Raw genomic sequence first — 26,155 nt, 5'->3', positions numbered from 1 at the left:
GATTGCGTTCTACATTTCCGGTTTTGCTAAAGGTATCACTGTAATAGTATAGTACAACAGTGGATCACTCTTACTTGTCCTGAAGATTATGTAGGGTAAAGTACATTTTTGTTTTATTTTTTGTAGAGAATGGGAGTCTTGCTTTGTTGCTTAGGCTGGTCTCAAACTCCTGGCTTCAAGTGACCCTCCTGTCTCTGCCTCACAAAATGCTAGGATAATAATAGGTGTGAGCCAGTATACCTGAAGTCTGGTGTTTTTTTTTTTTTTTTTTTAGGGTGGCAAAGCATTCATAATTTTACAAAAATTTTCATCAAAACTGGTTAAAATAAGATTTTTGATGTGTCAAGGAATAAATTTTAAACATGCCCATTAAATATAGTAGGTTTTAAAAGAGGTAGCATTTTTTCATGAAGATAAATATTGCAAGTCTGATTTTTTTTAGATATCAGAAAGTTAGGGGAAAAAATGTTGAATAGTTTTCCTTATGGACTTATGTGGGGTTCTATTAAGTTTCAGATAGCAAATAACTGACTCCTAGTGTTAGCAGTTAGTGTGTTACTAGAGGTAAGGCAAATAATTCAGAAATTACATCACCCTCAGTCCTGGCTTATCATTGTTTCAGGGTCAGTGTTTTAGAACTTGAGAAGCCTTGAGTTGAGTGCTGGTAAATAGTTCTTCAAATCATTGGATGTGGGTGGGGATGGTGGCTCATCCTTGTAATCCCAACAATTTCAGAGGCCAAGGCATGAGGATTGCTGGAGGCCAGGAATTCAAGACCAACCTGGGCAACATAGCGAGCCTCTGTCTTTACAAAATTTTTTTTTTAAAAATTAGGTGGGCGTGGTGGCATGTGAGTGTGGTGGCATGTGCCTATAGTCCTAGCTACTTGGGAGGCTGAGGTGGGAGGATCCCTTGAGCCGAGGAGTTCCAGGCCACAGTGAGCTATGATCATGCCATAGCCACTGCCCCTTGCCTGGGCAACAGAGTGAGAACCTGTCTCAAAAAAAAAAAAAAAAACTGTGGATATTAGCTTTTAGGCATTCTTTTGACTTTTTTTTGACATTTTGTCTTCATTTATTTATGAAATAGTTTATTTATGAAACCATGGTCTGGTCATAGAACTAAATTAAAAATATATTCATATAACTTACTGAAAAATCAAATGGACATTTGTCTTACCCTTATATTTCTTAGTTACCAATTTGTAAATGTCTTAAATTAATCCTCTGCTCTCCATTCTCCTTGCCATTTACAACATCACTTTTTGTCCATATTTATTGCATTTCTCTGTTATGTGATCCTTTCCATCTTCCAATATCAGCTCAGTATTTTCCTGCATAAAATTCTTAGTTTCCTCAAAACCCTTGTTATTATATGACCTCTAATCTGCTTCCCAGTCATAAACTCTGCCACTATCGATAATTGAAGACATTCCACTGTCTCCTGGCTTCCACTGATGTTAAGTCAGGCACGCATTGTAATTGCAGTACTTGTGTAGTTGATATTCTTTCTGGGTGCTTTTAGTTTTTGTTAACCCCTGCGTCAGTCAGTTTCACTGTGATATGTCTAAGTAGATGATGATGATGATGATGATTATTATTATTTCTTTTGAGATGGAGTTTCACTCTTGTTGCCCAGGCTGGAGTGTGATCTCAGCTCACCACAGCCTCTGCCTCCTGTGTTCAAGCGATTCTCCTGCCTCATCCTCCCGAGTAGCTGGGATTACAGGCATGCACCACCATGCCTGGCTAATTTTGTATTTTTAGTAGGGACAGGGTTTCTCCATGTTGGTCAGGCTGGTCTCAAACTCCTGACCTCAGGTGATCCACCTGCCTCAGCTTCCCGAAGTGCTAGGATTGCAGGCGTGAGCTACCACGCCTGGCCCTAAGTAGATTATTTATCGTGCTTGGAATTATTTGACTTTATCCTAGAATTTGTATCTTTCAATAGTTCTGGCCAATTCTCAGCTATAATCACCTCAATATTGTCTCTCCTTATAGAGCTCTGATTAGATGCATTTTGTACCTTCTTGTTCTTCATGTCTTTTTTCAAGTGACATACTATGAAAAGAAACGTCCAATAGAAGATTAAATTATATTTCTACCATAAAAATAGAGTAATAGTGCAATGAAAATAATATAGAAGAATATGTAATGACAGGGAAAAATGTCTACAATATATTAAGTGAAAAAAGCAGATTATAAAGCAGTATGCATGAGTTTGTTTTTATATTTTTATGGTTTGTTTTTAAAGGAAGGGGTTATTAAGCTTTAATTAACCCAAATATGCCTCCAAAGTTCATTTTGGCAAAGTAAATATTTCTGTTCAGTGTATTTTTTCTGGGAAATTGCTTTTATAAATTTGAATGGCTTTTAATCATCCTTTTTAGGCAAAATATACAATAGCAATTGTCAATGCTGAAATAAAAATACTTAAGCTATTACCATGTAGAGTAAATGAGAAAATACAAATTCTCAATTTTAAAAATTCATCTGCCAAAATGATAGTTCATTATCATAGGTTTTGTTTTTTTTTAAATGAAGATAGCAAGCTAGACGTTGTAGTTTTCTGTGTCACACTTTTCAGCATTCATTCCATTCTTTTTCATTCGCTTATCTGTGTAGGTCTCTGCGCATAATGCTGTTTGATGTTTCTTGGTTCCCGTAATGTAACAGATAACTTGATACTTTATTAAAAAGATAGAATAAAGATACTGAGTATCTCATTATTCACAAGCTCATTTGTGAACAATGGCAGATGGCATTCAAAATTAACTCTACCCTGGGCCAGGTATGGCGACACATGCCTATAATCTCAGCATTTTGGGAGGCTGAGGCAGGAGGATTGCTTGAGGCCAGGAGTTCAAGTCAAGACCAGCCAGGGCAACATACTGAGACCCTGTCTCTACAAAACACTTAAAAAAAAAATTAGCTGGGTATGGTGGTGGCACACATCTATGGTCCTAGCTAGCGGGGTGGCTGATGCGGGAGGATCACTTGAGCTCAAGTGTTAAGAGGCCACAGTGAGCTATGATTGTGCCTCTGCAGTCCAACCTAGGTGACAGAGTGAGATCCTGTCTCAAAAAAAAAAAAAGGCCCAAAAAACTCTACCCATATTTTATTAAAAGGGCAGATATCAATTAATCCAACTGCTTTTAAAATTATAGTGGTACCATCATTCAGTGTGAAAATAAGAAACTGTCTCTAAATCTGTGACAATAATAATAAAGCTCAGTATGTACCATACACAGGAGTTACACAGAGCAGTACTTTCTCATAAAAAAATACTGTCATACCTTTCAAATCCAATTTTTGTTATAAAATTACGAAAAAGATTCTCAGTCAGAATACTGCAGTTAGTTAAGTTAAACACCAGGAAACTACATTACTGTAACTTAATATACAGAAAGGAATATTTCAGAACAGAGAAATTAGAATGAAATGAATTTTAGAATATTTTTAGCATCACCTCCCCAAAACCCTGTACCCATTAGCAGTTATTCCATTTTTGCCCCACGCCTCACTCTCTAGGCAACCACCAGCGTTTTGTCTGTCTCAGTAGAGTTATCTATTCTGGACAGTGTCATGTAAATAGGATCATACAATATGTAGTCTTTTGTGAGTTCCTCTTTTCACTTGGCAAAATGTTTATGTTTCACCCGTATTATAGCATGTATTAGTATTTCTTTTTTGAGAGGGCATGTTTTTATTTCTCTTGTGTATATACCTAGGAGTGGAATTACTACGTCATATATTGGCTCTGTGTTTAATCTGTCGAGGAACTTCCAGACTGTTTTTCAAAGCACTACACTTTCCACCAGCAATGTCCTGGATAATTGAAGTTTCTTTCTCCACATTCAAGCCAACATTTGTTGTTGTTTGTGTTTTTGATTATAGCCATTGTAGTAGGGGTGAAATGATATCTCATTGTAGTTTCGATCTGAATTTTCCTGATGGCCAGGAATGTTGAGTGTCTTTTCGTGTGGTTATTGGGCATTTTTTTTTAAAGAGAAATAACTGTTCTGTTCAGTTACTTTGCCTATTTTTTTTTTTTTTTTTTTAGACAGAGTCTCGCTCTGTCACCCAGGCTGGAGATCTATGGCGTGATCTGGGCTCATTGCAACCTCTGCCTCCTGGGTTCAAGCGATTCACCTGCCTCAGCCTCCTGAGTAGCTGGGATTACAAGCATGTGCCACCATGCCTGGCTAATTTTGTATTTTTAGTAGAGACGGGGTTTTTCCATATTGGTCAGGCTGGTCTCGAACTCCTGACCTCAGGTGGTCAGCCTGCCTTGGCCTTCCAAAGTGCTGGAATTACAGGCATAAGCCACTGCGCCCGGCCTACTTTGCCTGTGTTTTAATTAGACTGTTTGTCTTTTTACTTTTTTATTTTATTTTACCTTATTTTTGAGACAGTCTTGCTCTGTAGCCCAGGTTGGAGTACAGTGGCACATTCTTGGCTTACTGCAACTTCTGTCTCATAGGTTCAAGTGATCCTCTCACTTTAGCCTCCCAAGTAGCCGAGACTACAGGTGCGCATCTCCACGCCTAGCTAACTTTTGTATTTTTAGTAGAGAAGGGATTTTGCCGTATTGTCCAGGCTGATCTCAAACTCCTGGGCTTGAGTGATTCTCCCACCTTGGCCTCCCAAAGTGCTATGGTTACAGATGTGAGCCACCATGCCTGGCCTATTTGTCTTTTTAATGTTGAGTTGTAAGAGTTCTTTATGTATTCTGGATACAAGTCCCTAATCAGATTTGCAAATTTTTTTCCCATTCTGTGGGTTGTCTTTTTACTTTCTTGATGGTGTTCTTTGTAGCACAAAAGTGACTTAAATTTTGATAGAATCTATCAATATAGTTAATCTATATTTTCTAATGTTGATCTTTCTTTTGGTGTTTAAGAAGTCATTGTCGGCCGGGCACGGTGGCTCAAACCTGTAATCCCAGCACTTTGGGAGGCCGAGACGGGTGGATCATGAGGTCAGGAGATCGAGACCATCCTGGCTAACACGGTGAAATCCCGTCTCTACTAAAAAATGCAAAAAAAACTAGCCAGGCGAGGTGGCAGGCGCCTGTAGTCCCAGCTACTCGGGAGGCTGAGGCAGGAGAATGGCATGGACCCGGGAGGCGGAGCTTGCAGTGAGCTGAGATCCGGCCACTGCACTCCAGCCTGGGAAACAGAGCAAGACTCCGTCTCAAAAAAAAAAAAAAAAGAAAGAAGTCATTGTCTAGTCCAAGGCCTCTGTTTTCTTCTATATTTTTAGGTGTTTGATCCTTTGTGAGTTAGTTTCTACATATGGTGTGAGTTCCAGGTCCATGCTTTTTCATGTGGCTATTCAGTTGTCCCAGCTCTATTTGTTGAAAAGAAGAATCTTTCTGCATTTTTCTTGGCACCTTTGTCGAAAATCAGTTATTAATAATCATAAAGGTGAATGTTTATTTCTGGACTCTCAGTTCTTTTCCATTGATCATCTATGTGTCTATCTCTAAAATTGGGAAGTGTGAGTTTTCCAGCTTTATTATTTTCTTTTTCATGATTTGTATGACTATTCTGTGTTCTTGAATTTCTCTATGATTTTAGGATCAGCTTGTCAATTTCTGCAAAGAAGCCAGGTGAAATTTTGGTGAGGATTGCTTTAAATGTATGGAAGAATTGGGGAGCATTGCCATATTAACAATATTAAATCTTCTAGTCAATGAATATGGGATGTCTTTAGACTTATTTAGTTCAATTTTTATTCCATTTTCTTCATGGCACCTTTTATTTGCATCACATATTATAAAGTCGATGAATTCACATTATTTTCTTTCGTTTTATTTATTTATTTTTTTGAGACAGAGTCTCGCTCTGTTGCCCAAGCTAGAGTGCAGTGACATGATCTCTGCTCATTGTAGCTTCCACCTCCCAGGTTCAAGCGATTGTCCTGCCTCAGCCTCCCAAGTGTCAGGGACTATAGGCGCACAGCACCACGGCCTGTCAAATTTTTTTTCTTTTTTTTGAGATGGAGTCTCGTTCTGTCTCCCAGGCTGGAATGCAGTGGCGCGATCTCATCTCACTGCAACCTCTGCCTCCTGGGTTCAAGCAATTGTCCCTGCCTCAGCCCCCTAAGTAGCTGGGATTATAGGTGCCTGCCACCATGCCTGGATAATTTTTATAGTTTTAGTAGAGGTAGGGTTTCGCCATGTTGGCCAGGCTGGTCTCGAATTCCTGACCTTAGGTGATCCGCCCGCCTCGGCCTCCCAAATTGCTGGGATTATAGGCATGAGTCCCCATGCCCAGCCATGAACTCATATTCTTGGACATAATCTTTGTCATCCTTTGTAATCATTTCTGGTTGAGGTATGGCATTTTTCTTTGTTCTTGGCACATTGAATATCCTCTGAGATTTTCTTTTGAACCATTGTATTTTTAAAAACATTTATTGTAGAGATGGGGTCTTGCTACATTGCCCAAGATGGTCTCAAACCCCTAAGCTCAACTGATCCTTGCCACTTGGCCTCCCAAAGTGTGAGGATTTCAGGCGTGAGGCATCATGCCTAGCCTGAATCATTATATCTTTATGATCATTCATATTCACCCTAAGGCTGTATAACATAATGATTTCCTCCATTATAGGCAGAAATTCCAAGTCAGAAGTATTTGTTGTGGAACTTTCCTCCATCTCTAGTGCAGCTGTGGTTGGCTCCCATTTCCAATTGGCTGTTTCGTTGGACCTCTTCTATGTCTTTTAACCTCTCTATTATTCTCTGTCACTATTTCTCTGGACTATCTTCTGTATAATTTCCTTTGATCTATATTCCCATTTACTAGTACTCTCTTCAGACATGTTTGATCTACTGTTTAATTTATCCATTGAATTTGAAACTTCAATTTTTTTTGTTTTGAGAAATCTTGTTGGTTTTTTTCAAATCTGTTTGGTTAAATGGTTTCTTGTTCTTGCTTATGTTTTCCTTCTTTTTTTCTTTCCTTTTTTTTTTGAGACAGGGTCTCACTCTGTTGCCCAGGTTGGAGTGCAGTGGTGTGATCACGCTTACTGCAGGCTCAAATTCTTGGGTTCAAGTGACCCTCCCACCTCAGGCTCCCAGGTAGCTGGGACTACAGGCATGCACCACCATGCCTGGCTTATTTTAAAACCTTTTTTTTTTTTTTTTTTTAGAGATGGGGTCTTGCTGTGTTGTCCAGGCTGGTCTTGAACTCCTGGCAACAAACAATCCTCCCCACCAGCCTCCTAAAGCGCTAGGATTACAAGTGTGCACCCCCACACCCTGCCTTCCTTTTCTGTGTTTTCAAGTTTCACTTTTATTTCCCTTAACATATTAATCATTCTGATTTTTTTTGTCCTAAAAGTAACAATTCCATTATCTTTAGTTTTTCAGTTCTGCATCTCTTGGCTGTTTCTGCTGTTTCCTATTTATTCTGCCTAGTTTCCTAGTGTGTTTTATGAAGTTTGACTATTTTCCTTTTTTTTCTTTTTTTCTTTTTTTTGAGACAGTCTCACTCTGTCATCCAGGCTGGCGTGCAGTGGTGCAATATCGGCTCACTGCAACCTCCGCCTCCCAGGTTCAAGCGATTCTCCTTCCTCAGCCTCCCGAGTAGCTGGAACGAGCTTCTCCTTTTTATGGTAACTTTATCTGTTGGAATTCTGTACAGCCTTGATTGATATTGTAATCTTCTAGGGAGGAATTTCACTTGTGTCTGCCAGTAGCCTGGAGACCCAACCTGGATTAGCTTTAGAACATATTTATCTCAGATTTTTCAGACCACATAGATAGTGTGAGTTTAGATTGCAAACTCTAGTGAGGGGGTTATGATTTCTTGGGGCAAATTTTCCCTCTCTGCACAGCATCGAGTAGAGACAGACACATTTCCTTCTGTTTTGGTTTCTTTCTTATACACTAAAGTTGTAGCCTTATGTGTGGTCCCTAGCTTTATGTGGCAGTATCCTGTTAGACTTCCCATTTTGGGCAGGCCCTAGACTTTGCCATTTTGTAAAGTATTGTCCTCTGTGTGTACTATTCTGCAAAAATACTGTACCCTGTGTTGCTGTCCGTGTAGAAGCTCAAGGTTTCTAGGATTTGGCGAGAATACTTAGATTTCTCATATGTCCCCTAGAATTCCAGTTTCACTTTCCTTCCTTCCTCCCTCCCTCCCTCCCTCCCTCTTTCCCTCCCTCCCTCCTTCCTTCCTTCCTTCCTTCCTTCCTTCCTTCCTTCCTTCCTTCCTTCCTTCCTTCCTTCCTTCCTTCCTTCTTTCTTTCCTTCCTTTCTTCCTTCTTGCCTCTTGCCTCTGGATTTATGCTAGCTTGGCAATAACTTTTACAAGGTTTTTGGTTTTTAATATTTTACCCAGCATCTTAGTGGTCTCAATTGTAGAATCTATTCAGGGAATCTAATTTCCCATGCTGTCAGAATTGGATCTATAGCATTGCATAATTAACATCGTTGTAATTACTGTGTGTACATTTACTCGCTTTGTTCTTTGTATTTTTATGTATAAATTTCCTTCTAGTTATTTTGACCATGCTGTCATGTTTTATGGTCGTACTATAGTTTACACAGTTACTTTTGTATTTGTTTGTTTTCAACTTTATGATTTAGATAGTGCTACTAGGTAGCTGTATCCATCAACTTAAAAGGAATGTTTTTTTCTTCCCGTAGGTCGAATTGACATAAAACAGTTGATAGCAAAGAAGATAAAGTTGACAGCAGAGGCAGAGGCAAGTAACTCCCTCTTCTAGAAACAAAAATGTAGAGTTTTAGATAGAGTTTCGTTTGGTAACATTTTTAATGCTAAATTGCTCAGATAATTATTTAAGCAATTCATCAGTTGCCATTATCCTGTGGAACAAGAAAATAAGATCGGCTGACTTGTCATCCTGCATAAGGATCCAGATTGCCTTTTTCTCTCCCATCTCATCTATCACTGGCATTTTCTGGCACTTATCAGCAAATCTTGGTTTTAGTGACCCATGGTTAATAGTTGATAGCATTGAATGTCTTTATTAGTGCTTTATGAAAGTATCTGTCATGGTTCACAGTAAATAGCAGCCCTCCAATAAATGTTGAATCTAAATCTAGAAGTAGATTCCCTGTCAAGGAAATAGAAATAACCACTCGAAAAAAAAAATCATGAAATCATTTGAAGTGGGGATAAATAGTTCTACAAACCAGAATTCCTCAGTACCCTCAGGAAATTGTGGAGGGCGAAGAACATTTTTTTGAAAAAACGTTATGATCCAATACCTGGATGTAAGTTGACTTAAAATCCAAAGCAAACTCCTGTTTTCCCAAGGAGAAGATCACTTGCAAAATTTATTGGCCAGTTTGACTGTATAAACATCCAGTGATGAAGATGAAGTAGCCCTGTTTTATTTATTTAGTTACATGCATATGTACATATAAAATTATAGAATAATCTCGATTTAGAAATATTTTTGTAATCATATTTCATGAAATGTATGCCAGATTATTTAAGCTCACTTTGATGTCAACGTCTTTGTTATTATCAGAACTAGTTTTTCAGTTATCATCCAAGGCCAGGGGCGTAGTATTTGTACTTTCATCTAATTTGTTGGAAATCAGTACTGTTTGAGTCCAAGGATGATGCTGTCACAGCAAATTTGTTAAAGAACATATTTGCTTAACATTAAGAGATCTACGCTGTCCTCCTTCCATCATCCTGTAGGCATATTTGTGATGACTACAATGTAATCGCTTATGGTACTGCTTTATAAAGTGGTACTCAAAAGATTTATTTACTGCACTTGAAATTGTGGGTATAGACTCCAGTTAATAGGGTGTTAAACTTTATTTTACCTAATTCCATTAAGTTACCTGTGTAAGCCTCCAGCACTACAGTGATGAAGGTCATTTCTGGTGAATGTCTTTTCCAATTAGTGCTTTGTTTCTCCATCATAAGAGATTGTTTAATGATTTGTTATGCAACTTCTTCTGATGACTAATTTATAATTTTGGCTAAGAAAATAAAAATATTTAATGTATAGACACATACTAGGTTTTTTTTTTTTTTTTTTTTTTTTTTTGAGACAGTCTCTCTCTGTCACCCTGTCTAGAGTGCAGTGGCACGATCTTGGCTCACTGCAACCTCCACCTCCTGGGTTCAAGCAATGCTCCTGCCTCAGCCTCCCAAGTAGCTGAGACTACAGGCACGTGCCACCACACCTGGCTAATTTTTTGTAATTTTTAGTAGAGATGGGGTTTCTTTTCTTTTTTTTTCAGCGCAGAGGTGTTTTATTTTTCTTTAACCCGTATTATGCCATGAATTCATGGGGAATAGGTTCCAGCAGCTCAGGCTCCTTCCCATTGGTTCTCACAAAGTGTGCTTCTCTGGGTGGAGCAGGCTGGCGCTTCAGTTGAAACCAGGTACCTTTCTCTTTGGTTTCTTTCTTTTTCTGATCATTTTCCTTCACGCGTTTCAGGAAGCTATCTCGGCTCTTAGAGTGCTTAATGTGCTCAGTATGCACATTAATTCTCTTGGCAAGAATCTTGCCCTTAACTTGTTTGTTTACAACAATGCCAACAGCATGCTGGCTGTAGACAACAATGCCAACAGCATGCTGGGTGTAGACATTGTAGACTCCTCCAGTTTTGCCATGGTAACACTTGTGGGGCATTCCTTTTTGTACAATACCCATTCCCTTGATGTCTACAACATCACCTTTCTTATAGATTCACATATACGTGGCCAAAGGAGCAACTCCATGTTTTCTAAAAGGCCTGGAGAACATACATCGGGTGCCTCTCCTCTTTCCCTTTGTGTTCGATATTTTGGTGAATTACTGGAAGATGGTGGTTCCGGCCTAAAGGGCGAGATGGGGTTTCACTGCATTAGCCAGGATGGTCCCAATCTCCTGACCTCGTGATCTGCCTGCGTCGGCCTCCCAAAGTGCTGGGATTACAGGCGTGAGCCACCACACTTGGCCTAAAATAAATTTTGTTTTTGTGGTTTACTAGAGTGTTTCTGACCCTTCTTATTTCTCTAGTCAGGCAGGATACCTACATTTTTGTTATTCCCTTTTCAATTCTTCCTTTGTCCTCTTTTGTTCCTGCCCTTCTTATCAAGAACACAAAACCTTATTATGTTCTATTTGTGAGGGAAAGTTTCAAATAGGTGAAAAGTAAGTCTGTCTCTGCTGTCATTCCTCTATTGAAAAATCTAAAGTGGGAGGAGAACTTTTTCCCATACAGAATCACAAACCGAAAGGCGAGAGGGAGTTTGGGGTAGAAAGTAGAGGTTTTAGGGAAAAGGGGTAGAAAGGGGTGGCAGGAAGAGAGATAATGGGGGGATATTCCAAGGATTTACGTTAAAACTTTTTAAAGAATATTCTACTTGTCTGCTTTATATATTAATAAAATTATGAAATCTTTTAGCTTGGTCACTTAGGAGGATTAGAAGAAGAAAGTAATGAATGAAGTAAGGGAAAAGCTGAAAGAAAGGTGGACCTTGGTTTAGCTCGTATTAATGTGTGTATTGTGCAAGTGACATAAGGGTTGCAGAGTTGTGCAAGACTTGTTCCCTGATGTTAAGGGAAGTATTGGCCTGAACAAAGATAATGGTGTTAGAAAACTTACACTGTACATATTTTAGGGCACTGAATGGGCATCTGTGTCTCTATTGGGGCACAATGGCAAGAAAAAGTTGAAAAATTGAGGCTAGATTATAAAGCATTTTTTCTCAACTTTTATGCCCTCATTCATGTAGCTCTATCTGAAATTCCTTCTTTCTCCATCCGCCAATCAAAATAATGTATATCCTTCAAATTTTAGGTCAAATCTTGCTGTTTCTACAGTTTTCTGAACACTCCAGTTGAAATGATGTCCTCTCTACTCTATATTCCTAACTACTTAGTTTATACCCCTACTATATACTCTATATGTATTAGACCGTACATTATTCTGAATGAGTCACCAAATGTCATTTGGTGAACTTTAGGTGATTTGACTTAGAAGTTTTAAAATTGTCAATTATTTACTGTCTAATGAGATTGACTATTTTACCATTGTTTATTAATTGTAATTTTTTCTTTCTTTTTTTTTTTTTTTTTTGAGACAGAGTTTTCACTGTATTGCCCAGGCTGGAGTGCAGTGATGCAATCTCTGCTCACTGCAACCTCTGCCTCCTGGGTTCAAGTGATTCTCCTGCCTAAGCCTCCCCAGCTGCTGGGATTACAGGCATGTGCCACCATGCCCGGCTAATTTTTGTATTTTTAGTAGAGGCGGCCTTTCACCATGTTGGCCAGACTGGTCTTGGAACTCCTGACCTCAAATGATTCACCTACCTCGGCCTCCCAAAGTGCAGGGATTACAGGCGTGAGCCACCGCACCCAGCCAATTGCAATGTTTTTGAACAAGATATAGTAGGACTACTGTTCTGATGTGAAAGTTCAGGATGGCATATAGAGTTTGGAGACAGTCAGAATTGATTGGAAGCTGTTGTAATATTTTAGTATTTTAGACTGAGGAAACAGATGAGCCAGTAGGAGAAGGGAACTATAAGAAGTCCTCTTACAGACTGAGCTTTTATACTACGTACTTTATATACATAATTTTACTTAAATTATCCCATTTATAAGAGATCTCTAATTGCTCCCTTTTTTTAGTTGTTGCTTTATTTGACATTTACTAACATGGAAGGACTCAAGATGATAAGTAGGTGAACATTGTTCAGAGCCATGAACTTGGTCTGTTTTTTCACATACTAATTCCTTTTCTGTTGTGGGTTTTTACAAATAATTTTTAAAAACTGAAAGTTAGGAATCTTTCTGGTCATTTGTAATTTGTGTCATGTTCCTCCTGGTTGTCACTTCATCTTTCCTTGATCTTTAAAGTGAGAGCATTGCACTAGTTGTCTCCAAGGTCCCTTTTAGCTCTCAAGGTTTATGTCATAATTGTGTAGCTGACTAAAGCTTTTTCAGAATTCACTGCTTGTTATTGTAAAGAAATAGTCGATAAATCTCATTGGCTGCTGTTTCAGCTCCACAGAACTAGAGTTGTCAGGTAAAATACAGTATGTCCAGTCCAATTTGAATTTCAGATAAACAATGAATACTTTTTTAGTAATCATGCAGTATTTGAGACAGACTAAGAAGTTATTTATCTGAAATTTAAATTTAAATATAGTGTCCTATATTATTTGCCAAATTGGGCAACCAACAAAGAACTCTGAAAAAGTAAATGTGTAGATAGAGGAGCTCTTATTAAGGACAGGCGTGAAGAAGTTCCTCAAGCATTGAGCAAACCTTTTGGTCTAAAGGGAAGAGGAGTGAGGGAAGTGATGACGTGAGTGTGTTGAAATTAGTGGTTTGAACTGACTGAATCTCTTAAGGTCTTTTCAAGGTCTAACATGGTTGTTAAAAAAAGTTTTAAGGATGTACTTTTTATCTAATGCCAGTGGGGTCATACAAACTTGTGTAACTCTGATTATGACCTTTTGAAATCCTTAGAATTGTGTTGTAACAAGACTTTAAAAGATCTTAGAACAGTCCAAGGGAGATTCATATGAGTAAGCCCCAACCAACTTACATTAACAGTTTAATTAGCTTTGCTTTTGTTGTTGTTGTTTTTAATAGAGACAAGGTCTCACTATGTTGCCCAGGCTGGTCTCAAACTCCTGAAGGCATAAAAGAAAATATATTCAAATGATATTAATGTATCTCACAGAATCTTAGGAGAAGATGAACGTTCAAGCTCTGGAAAGAGTAAGGATTTTAGTAGGAAGAGTTTAGATACTTTAGATATTTCAATATAATAAAGTTTCCACTCACTTTCTTTCAAAGCTCAGAACATCAGATTTATTATAAGAGAGATAATTGAATTTTGGCCAGAAGGACAAGGTCATATAGTATAGCCCTGGCCTGAACATTAGATGCCTGTCCTCGGTTCTGAGAGTAGTTTTCAGAGAAAAATGAGTATGTTAAGACGGGCAAAGGGAATGCCTTTACTAATTGGTGTTTGTTGAACTTTTGTTAATGTACACAACTTTATAGAGGGAATGTTAGATCTCATGTGAATATTAGAAGGATGAAAAAAATCACTTTCTATTTCAACTTCTTAAAAATACATTTTTGGGCTGGGCGCATTGGCTCATACCTATAATCCCAGCACTTTGGGAGGCCAAGGTAGGTGGATCACTTGAGTTCATGAGTTTGAGACCAGCCTGGACAACATGGCAAAACCCTGTGTCTATAGAAAAATAGAGAAATTAGCTGGGCATGGTTGTGTGTGCCTATAGTCCTGCTACTCAGGAGGTTGAGGTGAGAGGATCATTTGAGCCCAGAAGGTAGAGGTTGCAATGAGCCAAGATGGCACCACTGCACTCCAGCCTGGGTGATAGAGCCAGACTTTGTCTTAAAAACAAAAAAAAAAAATTGTAGCAACATATTCTGTTTGCTTCTCATATAGCATTTCAAATATTGTTTTTTCACATCAGTACCTTATGCTATTGCCCCGCAATTAAATGATCAAACTGTGATGAGTAAGAGTCAGGATACAAAAATTAGCTGGGTATGGTGACGCATGCCTATAATCCTAGGTACTGGGGAGGCTGAAGCAGGAGAATCGCTTGAACCCAGGAGGCAGAGGTTGCAGTGAGCCGAGATCATGGCATTGCGCTCCAGCCTGGGAAATAAGAGTGAAACTGTCTCAAAAAAATAAATAAATAAAAAGACTCAGGTGTCATGTCTGCAAATAAGAGTTTCTCGCCATGTTTTTTCAGTCATTCAAGTAACACCTTCTAGAAAAGTTTTTGGTTCAGGCGTGGTGGCTCACACCTGTAATCCCAGCACTTTGAGAGGTTGAGGCTGGGGGATCACATGAGTTAGAGACCAGCCCAACCAACATGGTGAAACCCCGTCTTTACTAAAAATACAAAAAAAATGACCGGGCGTGGTGGCTCAAGCCTGTAATCCCAGCACTTTGGGAGGCCGAGACGGGCGGATCACGAGGACAGGAGATCGAGACCATCCTGGCTAACACGGTGAAACCCCGTCTCTACTAAAAAATACAGAAAATTAGCCGGGCGAGGTGGCGGGTGCCTGTAGTCCCAACTACTCGGGAGGCTGAGGCAGGAGAATGGCGTGAACCCGGGAGGCGGAGCTTGCAGTGAGCTGAGATCTGGCCACTGCACTCCAGCCTGGGCGACAGAGCTAGACTCCATCTCAAAAAAAAAAACACAAAAAAATTAACCAGGTCTGGTGGTACATGGCCTATAGTCCCAAGTACTCTGGAAACAGGAGAATCACTTGAACCCAGGAGTTGGAGGTTGCAGTGAGCTGAGATCACACCACTGCACTCCAGCCTGGGTAACAGACCATAACTTCATCTCAAAAAGGAAAAAAAAAAGTTTTTGGATAGTGCTTATCTATTGATTTATTGGCCGACTGCTAGAGAGACAAGTCTAAGTATTTTCTGCTCAGAAATCCTTTGATTATTGTATAAGTTAAGAATGGGTTTTGCTGTAATAGTGAACAAAATAATAGGGGCTTATACAAGATTAGTAATTTCTTTTTCTAATGTCTACAATTCAGAGGTAGGAGGTCCATAGCTGGTACTGACTCCATGGTCCTCAAGGACCCTGGTTTGGTTCCTTCTAGTTCCCTACCTCACCATTTGTAATTGCTTGATGGGTTCTTCTTACCCTCAGCACAGACAAAACCAATGGACTGAGACAGTGGTAATGCAGTAGAGAAGGAGTTTAATGCAAAGCTAGCCAAATGGAAGGACAGGAGTTTATTATACACACCAGCCTCTGAGAACTCAGAGGCTTGGGTTTTTATGGATAAGTTGGCAGGCAGGAGTCTAGGGAATGGATGCTGCTGATTAGTTGGGGTTGAAATCATAGGGGTGTGGAAAACAGTTCTCATGCACAGAGTCAGCCTCTGGGTGGGGGTCACAGGACCGGTCATGGGTTTAGGGGGTAAGCTAGTCAGTTGCCAGAATTCAAAGATCAGAAAAACATCTCAGAAGATGTTCAGGTCCCTCCCATAATCCTAATCTTGTGGCATTTCTTTAGTGTTACAAAGGTGGTTTCAGTTCCCAACGAGGGACTATTACCTCCTTACATCAAAGTTGAACTATGAATTTCTCCCAGAGTTAGATTGGCCTCTGCTCAGGAATGAGCGAGGATGGCCAGCCTGTGAGGCTAGAAGCATGATGGAGTCAGACATGCTAGACGTGTCTCACTGTCATAGTCTTTTGCAAAGGCAGTTTCACATTCATAGGCTGTGGTCCTCTTCGTTGTCCAAATGGCTCTAGTCATTTCATCTGAGTTCCAAGTGGCAAAATTGAGGGAAGGAAAGGAGTGGGAGTAAGGAACAGGTATCTGCTGTCTGTTAAGGAAATTTTCTGTGGACTTTGACAAACCTTTTCCACCTGTATCTTATTGGCTACCTAGGTGCAAAGAGAGACTGGGAAGTTTATTTATTCTAAGCAGTCATGTGCCCAGATAGAAATCAGGGATTCTGGTACTAAGAAAGGGGTAGGCACTGATAGGGTTGACAGATAACAGTTTCTACTATGGCTGTCTGTTTTTCTTTGCTGCCCCAATCTACTGGTCAAATTTCACCTTTTTGCTATGCAAGTGTGGCCATACATTTTTCTGATATTTTCCTTTCTGCCTTTCCTCATTTTATTTAAATGCACAAGTGTAAGAATCTCTAGTCTATTTTGAAGAATTTTGGGAAAGTCAGTTTATTGTGCTTTATGATTTCATCACTTACAAAAGGTAGACAGGTACCTGTCCTGTTACTCTTGAATGTTTAGCAGTTCGATTTAATGAATGCCTACTTGGTTTCTTTGTCTATCAGGTAGTACATTAAGTGCTGGGATTTTAAAGAAGTTGTATTTTCTGTTCTCATGCTGAGAACACTATATATAAAATGCATGAGCAAGGGGAACAGTGACTTAATTAGATACCTTAAAAATGTTCTTTGGCCAGGCACAGTGGCTCACGCCTGTAAACCCAGTACTTTGGGAGGCCAAGGCAGGCAGATCATTTGAGGCCAGGAGTTTGAGACCAGCCTCGGCAACATTGTGAAACCCTGTCTCTACTAAAAATACAAAATTAGTGATCAGTTAACAAAAAGATATGGTGTTTAAAATCAGTTGGGTGGGGGGCAGGCAGTGAGATGCCAAAAAGTAATAATATATAGAATTTCAAAGTAAGTGCAATGAAGGAAAAGAATGAGATTCGGTAAGAGAGGAGAATAGAAGAACTTTAGAGTGAATTATCAGGAGACCTTTTTGAGGAGTCAATTTAGTATAAGTCCTAAGCACTGTATTACCTGTTCTATTGTGTTATTTGTTCTGCTCAGAAAGGTCAGATTTCTGGTACCATGCCACCAAGATTAAAAGATTCTCTATGCAAAGACAGGCAGCAAATCAGAGAAATAATTTTTAGACTAGCAATAATATGACCTTGTGGAGTTAGACTATAATGTTCTTTAAAACCATTTTTGAAGAAATTGTGATCAAGGGACCTACATTTTTTTTTTTTAGACACTGAAAATATTATTTACTGATTGGTTTACTTTGCTTTTTTCTTTCAGCATACTTTAAGATTGTTTTATGTCTCTGTACCTTTGAAAGAGTTATTTACCCATAAATGACCCTGACCTTTTTTCATTTCAGTACTCAGTCCAAAGTAATCTTTGCCTGGAAGCCTTTTTAGGTAGAAGAGTTATCTTTCTAAAATGCAAATCTGAACATGTTTATAAATCTTGTACTTAAAATGTCATTGGCTTCCAGATGTCTTTAGGATAAAATAAATTCTTAAAATGGCTTAAAGGTCCATGATCTAGTCCCTACTTGCTTTTCCAGCCTTATCTCTGATCATTATCATTTGTTTCTTTAACTATGTGTTCCAACCATAGGGTCTTTGTATCATGGTTGATCCTTATTCTTGGAATCTTAAAGGTTATCTAATTCAGCTGCTTATTTAATACAAAAGGTTTCCTTAAGCTGTAAAATATAGTTTACTAGATTACCTAAATAAGCACCTTTTCTAGTTTCTAGTTAACTGCCTCCTCCCCTCTTCCTCTTCTCCCTTCTTTCCTTCTCTCCATCCATCTGTCATGGTGCGAGGGCTGTCAGAGTCCACTGGCTGCATGAAATTAATATCAGTAGATATGAGATTGAAAAGATAAGCAAATTAGAAAGCCTATAACCTCAACATTATTTTCAAGTTACTGATACCAGACATCATTATTCAGATTTATTAGTGATCACATACTGAGTTCTAATTAACAAGTTTCATGTGATAGAAGGCAGAAGTGGACTGTTTCTTATACTGTATTTCTTAATATTCCCTCTTACAAAGGGAGTAACAATAATAAGCAGTCACTCGTTATTGTCATCACTGCTAGGATCTGTGAAAGGAGGAGATTCAGGAAACGTAAGCATCCACAGAGCAGAGTTCTTTCTTCCTTGTGCCCCGGTGGCAGCACCTTCTATCAACTTTAATTCCTCAGAGAAAGAGGAGAAGGGCATTAGGAAATGAACATTAGGCATGTAATTATAATGCCATGTAAAGGAATGTGGTAGGTTTAGTTATCTGTTAACAATAAAAGCACTAAATGATAGGATTTGCTTAAATTACAATTTTCATTGTACATTGTTTTATTGTTCCTCATAGGTTAGCTCAGACTGAAGGGGAGAGGTTGGAACAACAAATACCTGGAGAGTGGTAACTGTGTCAGGTGCTATCCTGTGTGTTTTCAGTTCTAGACCGTTATCCATGTGTAATAGTTTCTATCCTGCCGAGCTTTGTTTATAGAATCAAATTGAAAGGGAAAACACCTGTACCACCTAGCCAATCAGACAGCCTCACATATCTTTTTCTTTGTAGTATCTTTTAACTAGGATATTCCCCTTTATAAAACACACACACACACAGTCTTGGCTGGGCACAGTGGCTTACACCTGTAATCCCAGCACTTTGGGAGCCTGAGGTGGGCACATCACTTGAGGCCAGGAGTTTGAGACCAGCCTGGCCAACATGGTGAGACCACATCTCTATTTAAAAAGATAAAAGTTTCAGGCTGGGTGCGGTGGCTCACGCCTGTAATCCCAGCACTTTCAGAGGCTGAGGCGGGTGAATCACCTGAGGTTCGAGACCAGCCTGACCACCATGGAGAAACCCCATCTCTAATAAAAGTACAAAATTGGCTGCATGTGGTGGTGCATACCTATAATCCTAGCTACTTAGGAGGCTGAGACAGGAGAATTGCCTAAACCTGGGAGACGGAGGTTGCGGTGAGCTAAGATGGTGCTGTTGCTCTCCAGCCTGGGCAGCAAGAGTGAAACTCTTATCTCAAAAAAAAAAAAAAAAGTTTCAAGGAAGAACTCACTTTTTTGTCAAGTGGTGAAAGCAGATAGCTGAATAATATTCAGGACTGTCAACCAAGTGGGAGGTCAGAAGCTCACCCGGTCGTCTGCAACCATGGCGGAGCCAGAGGGGTTCAAAGGGCCTGGGTTCAAAGGGCCTGTGCTATACCAAGCCTCCACTTCCCTGCAATGCTCCAGACGACCCTGGGCAGTGTATTCTTGAGCCCCTTCATAGTCGCCGTGATTGTCAACTAAAGAAAAGCTTTTTAAGAATTAAAGGTATTATATTTAGAAGTCTTATTGAGAACTGCAGACAGAGCCTACTGCCTGGGAGTAGTCTTATAGGAGGTTTTGTTAGCCTGTTCTGGCACTGTATTTTAGTCTACTGTTTATGTATAGGTGGTGGGGGTTTCGCATATGTAAAATTACGTTTGTTTAGAAGTTATATTAGAGTAGAAATATGTTAAGGTTTGGTGTAAGAGTATATTTGGTTATAGATTATAGAAATATAATTACTGTCATTTTATTTATAGGAAAAGGCAAGGCTTGGGTTATTATCTTCAAGGAATATAGTAACTTAGGCAAGAGATGTGGAGGAGTATGTGTTTTATTTTGTCTTAAAAGTATTTGGAAAGCTGTGTATCGTCATGGAGTCAAGAACTTTGTGAAATTGTGTTGGCAAGCAGAAATGAGTAAATGTGGCTTTTTTGTTTGTTATTTTATCTCACATATGGATACCTAAACTACTCACATATGAATGTTACTTCAAGAAAAGAAAATACATGAATTGATCATATTAAAATAGTTACCTTATAAGTAATATTCTCTACCATCTGAGGTGTCAGAGGTTAGGGGTCATAGATGAGGGAGATTGTGAAAGAAATTTACAATACTGGGCTGGGCGCGGTGGCTCATGCCTATAATCCCAGCACTTTGGGAGGCCGAGGCAGGCGGATCACCTGAGGTCAGGAGTTCGAGACCAGCCTGACTAACATGGAGAAACCCCATCTCTACTAAAAATACAAAATTAGCCAGGTGTGGTGGCGCATGCCTGTAATCCCAGCTACTCGGGAAGCTGAGGCAGGAGAATCGCTTGAACCCAGGAGGTGGAGGTTGCGGTGAGCCAAGATCATGCCATTGCACTCCAGCCTGGGCGACAAGAGGAAAACTCCATCTCAAAAAGAAAAAAGAAAAAAAAAGAACTTAGAATCATGGTAATTATAACGTGGGGATAAGGCACAGTGGCACCTGCCTGTAATTCTAACATTTTGGGAAGCTGAGGTGGGAGGATCGCTTGAGCCCTAGAGTTCAGCCTGGGCAACACAGGGAGACCCTGTCTCTACAAAAAATAAAATATTTGCCGGGAGTGGTGGTGCACACCTGTGATCATAGCTACTTGGGAGGCTGAGGTATTTTGTTTTATGCTTACAAGGGGTATACATTTTAAAAGGGTATAAATCACTATGTTGCTCTTTAGGTAGCTGTTTCTGAAACTTCAAGTCAGATACAGCAATTGATTTTTTGCTTTTACTCCTGTGAACTCACTGTGCCTTTCTTTTGATCCAGCTCTGTTTAAGGGAGCCCTTTAGAGAAATGCTAATGACTCACAAGCATGTATTAGTTCCCCATGTTTTTCTTTGTTTTAAAATTCTAGGAATTGAAGCCATTTTTTATGAAGGAAGTTGGCAGTCACTTTGATGATTTTGTGACCAATCTCATTGAAAAATCAGCATCATTAGATAATGGTGGGTGTGCTCTCACAACCTTTTCTATTCTTGAAGGAGAGAAAAACAACCATAGAGCGAAGTAAGTGTGTGTTATTTTCTTTTAATGTAAACAGTTACTCAGTATAGTTTAGTGGTCAAAATGGACTGCAGCAAATATGCTTGAGTTCACACCCTGGTGCCACTTTTTATTGGCTGTGTGTTACGTTGGGAAAGTTCTTTAACCGTTTGAAGGAGAGTGGAGTTTTGTCTTTACGTATAAATTATAACATACATGCATGCCTCTTTTAAGACTGATGCCTGGCATAGTGGCTCACGCCTGTAACCCCAGCACTTTGGAAGGCCGAGGCAGGTGAATCACCTGAGGTCAGGAGTTCAAGATTGGCCTGGCCAACATGGTTATGTAACCATTTGTCTCTACTAAAAAATACAAAAATTAGCCGGGCATGGTGATGGGCGCCTGTAATTGCTGCTACTCGGGAGGCTGAGGCATGAGGATCACTTGAGCCCGGGAGGCAGAGGTTGCAGTGAGCAGAGATTGTGCCACTGCACTCCAGAGAGAGAGTCTGTCTCCAAAACACACACACACACACACACACACACACACACACACACACACTGACTAATAAGGTCAGATGTAGTGCCTCACACCTGTAATCCCAGCACTTTGGGAGGGCAAGGTGGGTAGATCACTTGAGGTCAGTAGTTTGAGACCAGGCTGGCCAACATGGTGAAACCCCGTCTCTACCAAAAAATACAACAATTAGCTGGACGTGGTGATGCACGCCTGTCGTCCTAGCTACTCAGGAGACTGAGGCAGGAGAATCGCTTGAACCTGGGAGGCAGAGGTTGTAGTGAGCCAAGATCGCGCCACTGCACTCTAGCCTCGGCGACAGAGACCCTGTCTCCAAAAAAAAAAAAAAAAAAAAGACTGACTAATAAAACAACATAGCCAACACTTGCTGAGTGTTCTACATCATGAATTTATTTAAACCAAACAGTGATCCTATGAGACAGATAACTATAACTATCCACATGTTACAGATTAGGAAACTAAAGCACAGAGTACTTAATTAAATGTCCAAAATTACAGAGCAGGGATTTGAACCTAGAGTCTGGCTCCAGCGTCTTTGCTCTTAATCATATCATGGCTGGGCACGGTGGCTCATGCCTGTAATCCCAGCACTTTGGGAGGCCAAGGCAGGTGGACCACGAGGTCAGGAGTTCAAGACCAGCCTGGCCAAGATGGTGAAACCATGTCTCTACTAAAAATACAAAAATTAGCCGGGTGCCATGGCAAGTGCCTATAATCCCAGCTACTCGGGAGGCTGAGGCAGGAGAATCACTCTAACCTGGGGGAAGGAGGTTGCAATGAGCTGAGATCATACCAGTGCACTTCAGCCTGGGCGACAGAGTGAGACTGACTCAAAAAAAAAAAAAAAAAAAAAAAAACCCATATCACTGTGTGCCTCTCTATTGCACTGTATACAATACTTGTAATAAAGTACAGTGCCATTAGTATATGCTTTTCTAATTGATGGTTCATCCAGAATAATCAAGTGAAGGCTATCAAAGGCTAGTATGTGTTAACTTGCCTTTCCATGCTCTTCTCGGTGTTGTGTCCCGGTTCAGAGGCATAGACTCATGTTCTGGAGAATAGTTTTGACCAATTATAGTTAAGTGCTGGTAGTAGTACCAAAAGCCCTAAAGAAGATGAGCAAGATGTTAAAATGGGAGTTTTTAGTAACTTGCAACAACCTTTAAGGTCAGGAGGCTGTTGGGAGTTGCTGGAAGTACTTTGATATCAAGAAGGGTATGGTAAACATCAGTGCAGTTTCAGAGGACAGATCAATAACAGTATATATGACCTGGAGTAGAGGGTGCTTGGAGGCCTGTCTATGACCTCAGGGGATCTCTACAAGAAGGAAAAGTGATTGCCAAAGTCCACAGGGGCTGGGTGTGGCGACCTTTCCATTCTCTACAAGAAGGAAAAGTGATTGCCAAAGTCCATAGGGGCTGGGGGTGGCGAACTTTCCGTTCTTAAGAGTTGTGTATGTACCTACCTCACAGCATGGTTCAGAGGGAGTAAATGAAATAACATACATAAAAACTGTAACACAATATTTGGATCTGTTTTAGCCGGGCATGGTGGCAGGCACCTGTAATCCTAGTAGTGAAAAGGTCATTGGTCAATTAATGTTAGATGGTGTTATTGGTATATTCTCTTATCTGTGTGATTAGATTTCTTATAATACTTGAAGTACTTATATCTTGTTTTAATTTTTCCTCTTCTCAGGGATTTGAGAGCACCTCCAGAACAAGGAAAGATTTTTATTGCAAGGCGATCTCTCTTAGAGTGAGTATTTTTAGTTGTTTTTAATTAAATATGTTTGAATTTTTTAAAAAAGCTATTCTTACAGAATCATTGCTTAGTATATGGATATGTAATGAGTTTGTTCTGTATCTATATATATCATTAGTGGGTTTTTTGTTGTATGTTCTCTCTTGTTCCTTTCTGATCTTCTGGTTCTGTATCTAGTTTCGAAAGAGGAGTTAGGGATACGAATGGTTATCTGGGCTTGGCACTGTGACTCACACCTATAATCCTAGCATTTTGGGAGGCTGAGGCAGGCAGATTGCTTGAGTCCAGGAGTTTGCCAAAGACCAGTTCGGGCAGCATGGCAAGACTCTCTCTACAAAAAATTAGCCAGGCTTGGTGGTGCATACCTGTAATCCCAGCTACTCAGGAGTCTGAGACAGGAGGATCGCTTGAGCCCAGGAAGGTGGAGATTGCAGTGGGCCGAGATTGTGCCACTGCACTCCAGACTGAGCGACAGGTGCAACACCCAGCAACTCCAGCCTGAGTGACAGAGCAAGACTGTCTCAATAAAAAAAGAAGTGTACTTTTCTTTAAAAAGACATCTTATGCTTATCAAAAGTTACTTTCTGTGAGTCAAATTGATGTTTACTACTTCCCGTAGATAAGAAGACCTGTTTTCTAAGCATGTAATGTGCTGTTTAGTGTTTTCTAAGCATGTAATGTATAGTGTTCAATGTTCTGTCACACTGTAGTTTGAAGGAATTAATCTTTTAAAATTTACATCTGGGGAAAACGCAGGTTTTTCACATAAAAGGGAAAAGAAAATTTATTTTAAACATTATAATTAGGATTTTAGTGATAGAATTTGTACATGAAAAATAAACAAAATTACACATTAACTAAAAAAAAAAATTTTGTTTTTTGTTTTTTGTTTTTTGTTTTTTGTTTTTTGAGACGGAGTCTTGCTCTGTGCCCAGGCTGGAGTGCAGTGGCCGGATCTCAGCTCACTGCAAGCTCCGCCTCCCGGGTCCATGCCATTCTCCTGCCTCAGCCTCCCGAGTAGTTGGGACTACAGGCGCCCGCCACCGCGCCCGGCTAGTTTTTTGTATTTTTTAGTAGAGATGGGGTTTCACCGTGTTAGCCAGGATGGTCTCGATCTCCTGTCCTCGTGATCCGCCCGTCTCGGCCTCCCAAAGTGCTGGGATTACAGGCTTGAGCCACCGCGCCCGGCCTCTTAAAAAAAAAAATTTTAACCAAGGAAATAGAACATGCTTTCTGTGGCTCAGATGAGTTTTTTTTAGACTGTGAAGATCCTTAGTCCAGAGAGCGAGTAGTAGTATATTAGATTACTAAAAAGCATTCAGAAGGTTAGCATTATCATTCCAAAAACAAGTTAAAACAAGTTAAAAAACCTGTTTTAGTCAGATATTAAAGATTTATTTAGGAAAAGTCATCTACATCATTGTTACATTCTATAAGAAAATTAGACCAGTCTTAAATACAAAAGTCAATGAGGAGAAGGTAAAATCTTTGTAAATGGTTGAGTTTTATAGACGTGTAGGGTAGTAGTTGGTTATTATCATCATCATCATGATCAACATTATAGAAATTCATGTCAATTTTAACATTTTGGAAACAGATAGTACTTAATATATATTAAATTTAGGGAGTAGAATGTATGCATAGGATTAAAAAAATTCTTAGCATTTGAAATAGTTTGTTTCCTGTTTCTAGTGAATGGCCTTTGTTTACGTAGAAAACATCCATTTCTGGTAGGTTTTAAAGAATGTAGACCATTCTTTTTTGAGATGTTTTTGGAGAGTGGATTAAGCACCTTCTCAATGGCTCTAAGTTAACTGCTTTAGGAAAAGACTTTACTATATGGTGTTTTAAATTTGAATATAGATTATTAACTTGTTTTGTTTGAACTACATTTACAGTGAGCTGCTTGAAGTGGACCACATCAGAACAATATATCACATGTTTATTGCCCTCCTCATTCTCTTTATCCTGAGCACACTTGTAGTAGATTACATTGATGAAGGAAGGTAAGATAACAAAAAAGATGGCTGGCTAGTTGATGCATGAGAAGTTAGGGGTTTTCACTAAATTTTGGTAAATTGATTAAGTTGCTTCAGGAAATCCTAAAGCAGCAGATTTGAGGGTGATATTCCTCTGTCCTGAAAAGTTTAACTGATGAGAAAATTAGAAGTTTCATTACTTTTATTTTCAAAATGGTTTATTTGAATAGACCATAATCAGTAGTTTCTAGGTAATTTTCCCAAATGGGAGAACTTTGTACACAGTTGACTTATGAACAACGTGGGTTTGAACTGTGCATGTCCACTTATACGCGGAAGTTTTGCTTTTTCTTTTCTTTTCTTTGTTTTTTTTTTTTTTTGAGACGGAGTTTCACTCTTGTTGCCCAGGCTGGAGTGCAATGGCGCTATCTCGGCTCACCACAACCTCCGCCCCCTGGGTTCAAGCGATTCTCCTGCCTCAGCCTCCCGAGTAGCTGGGATTACAGTCATGCACCACCATGCCCGGTGCATTTTCTGTTTTTTTTTTTTTGGTAGAGACGGGGTTTCTCCATGTTGGTCAGGCTAGTCCCGAACTCCCTACCTCAGGTGATCGCCTGCCTCAGCCTCCCAAAGTGCTGGGATTACAGGCATGAGCCACCACATCTGCCTGGAATTTTTTCAATCAATGTTTAGCACTCTGTATCCATGGGTTCTACATCTGCAAGCAAAGGCAGATTGGGATCTAGGGT

The 26,155-nt window shown here is 39.7% G+C and overlaps 1 protein-coding gene and 1 pseudogene across 3 annotated transcripts in view; one reads left to right on the top strand and one right to left on the bottom strand.

Moving 5' to 3' along the window:
* The window catches only part of SOAT1 (sterol O-acyltransferase 1), a 67,100-nt gene that overhangs the window by 21,226 nt on the left and 19,719 nt on the right, over positions 1–26,155 (top strand). For 2 of the 3 annotated variants that reach the window (XM_007989335.3, XM_073011738.1), the window contains exons 3-6: positions 8,659–8,717; positions 20,996–21,147; positions 23,362–23,421; positions 25,326–25,433. In XM_007989335.3, the coding sequence (XP_007987526.1) occupies positions 8,659–8,717; positions 20,996–21,147; positions 23,362–23,421; positions 25,326–25,433 (379 nt within the window). The remainder of the gene's footprint in view (positions 1–8,658; positions 8,718–20,995; positions 21,148–23,361; positions 23,422–25,325; positions 25,434–26,155) is intronic. The other variant, XM_007989336.3, reaches the window with a different exon arrangement.
* Positions 9,716–10,796, bottom strand: LOC140710312 (large ribosomal subunit protein eL21-like; annotated as a pseudogene).

The sequence above is a fragment of the Chlorocebus sabaeus genome, chromosome 25 (genome assembly GCF_047675955.1).
Source record: "Chlorocebus sabaeus isolate Y175 chromosome 25, mChlSab1.0.hap1, whole genome shotgun sequence".
Lineage (NCBI taxonomy): Eukaryota > Metazoa > Chordata > Mammalia > Primates > Cercopithecidae > Chlorocebus > Chlorocebus sabaeus.
This window is presented reverse-complemented; position numbering and strand designations above follow the sequence as displayed.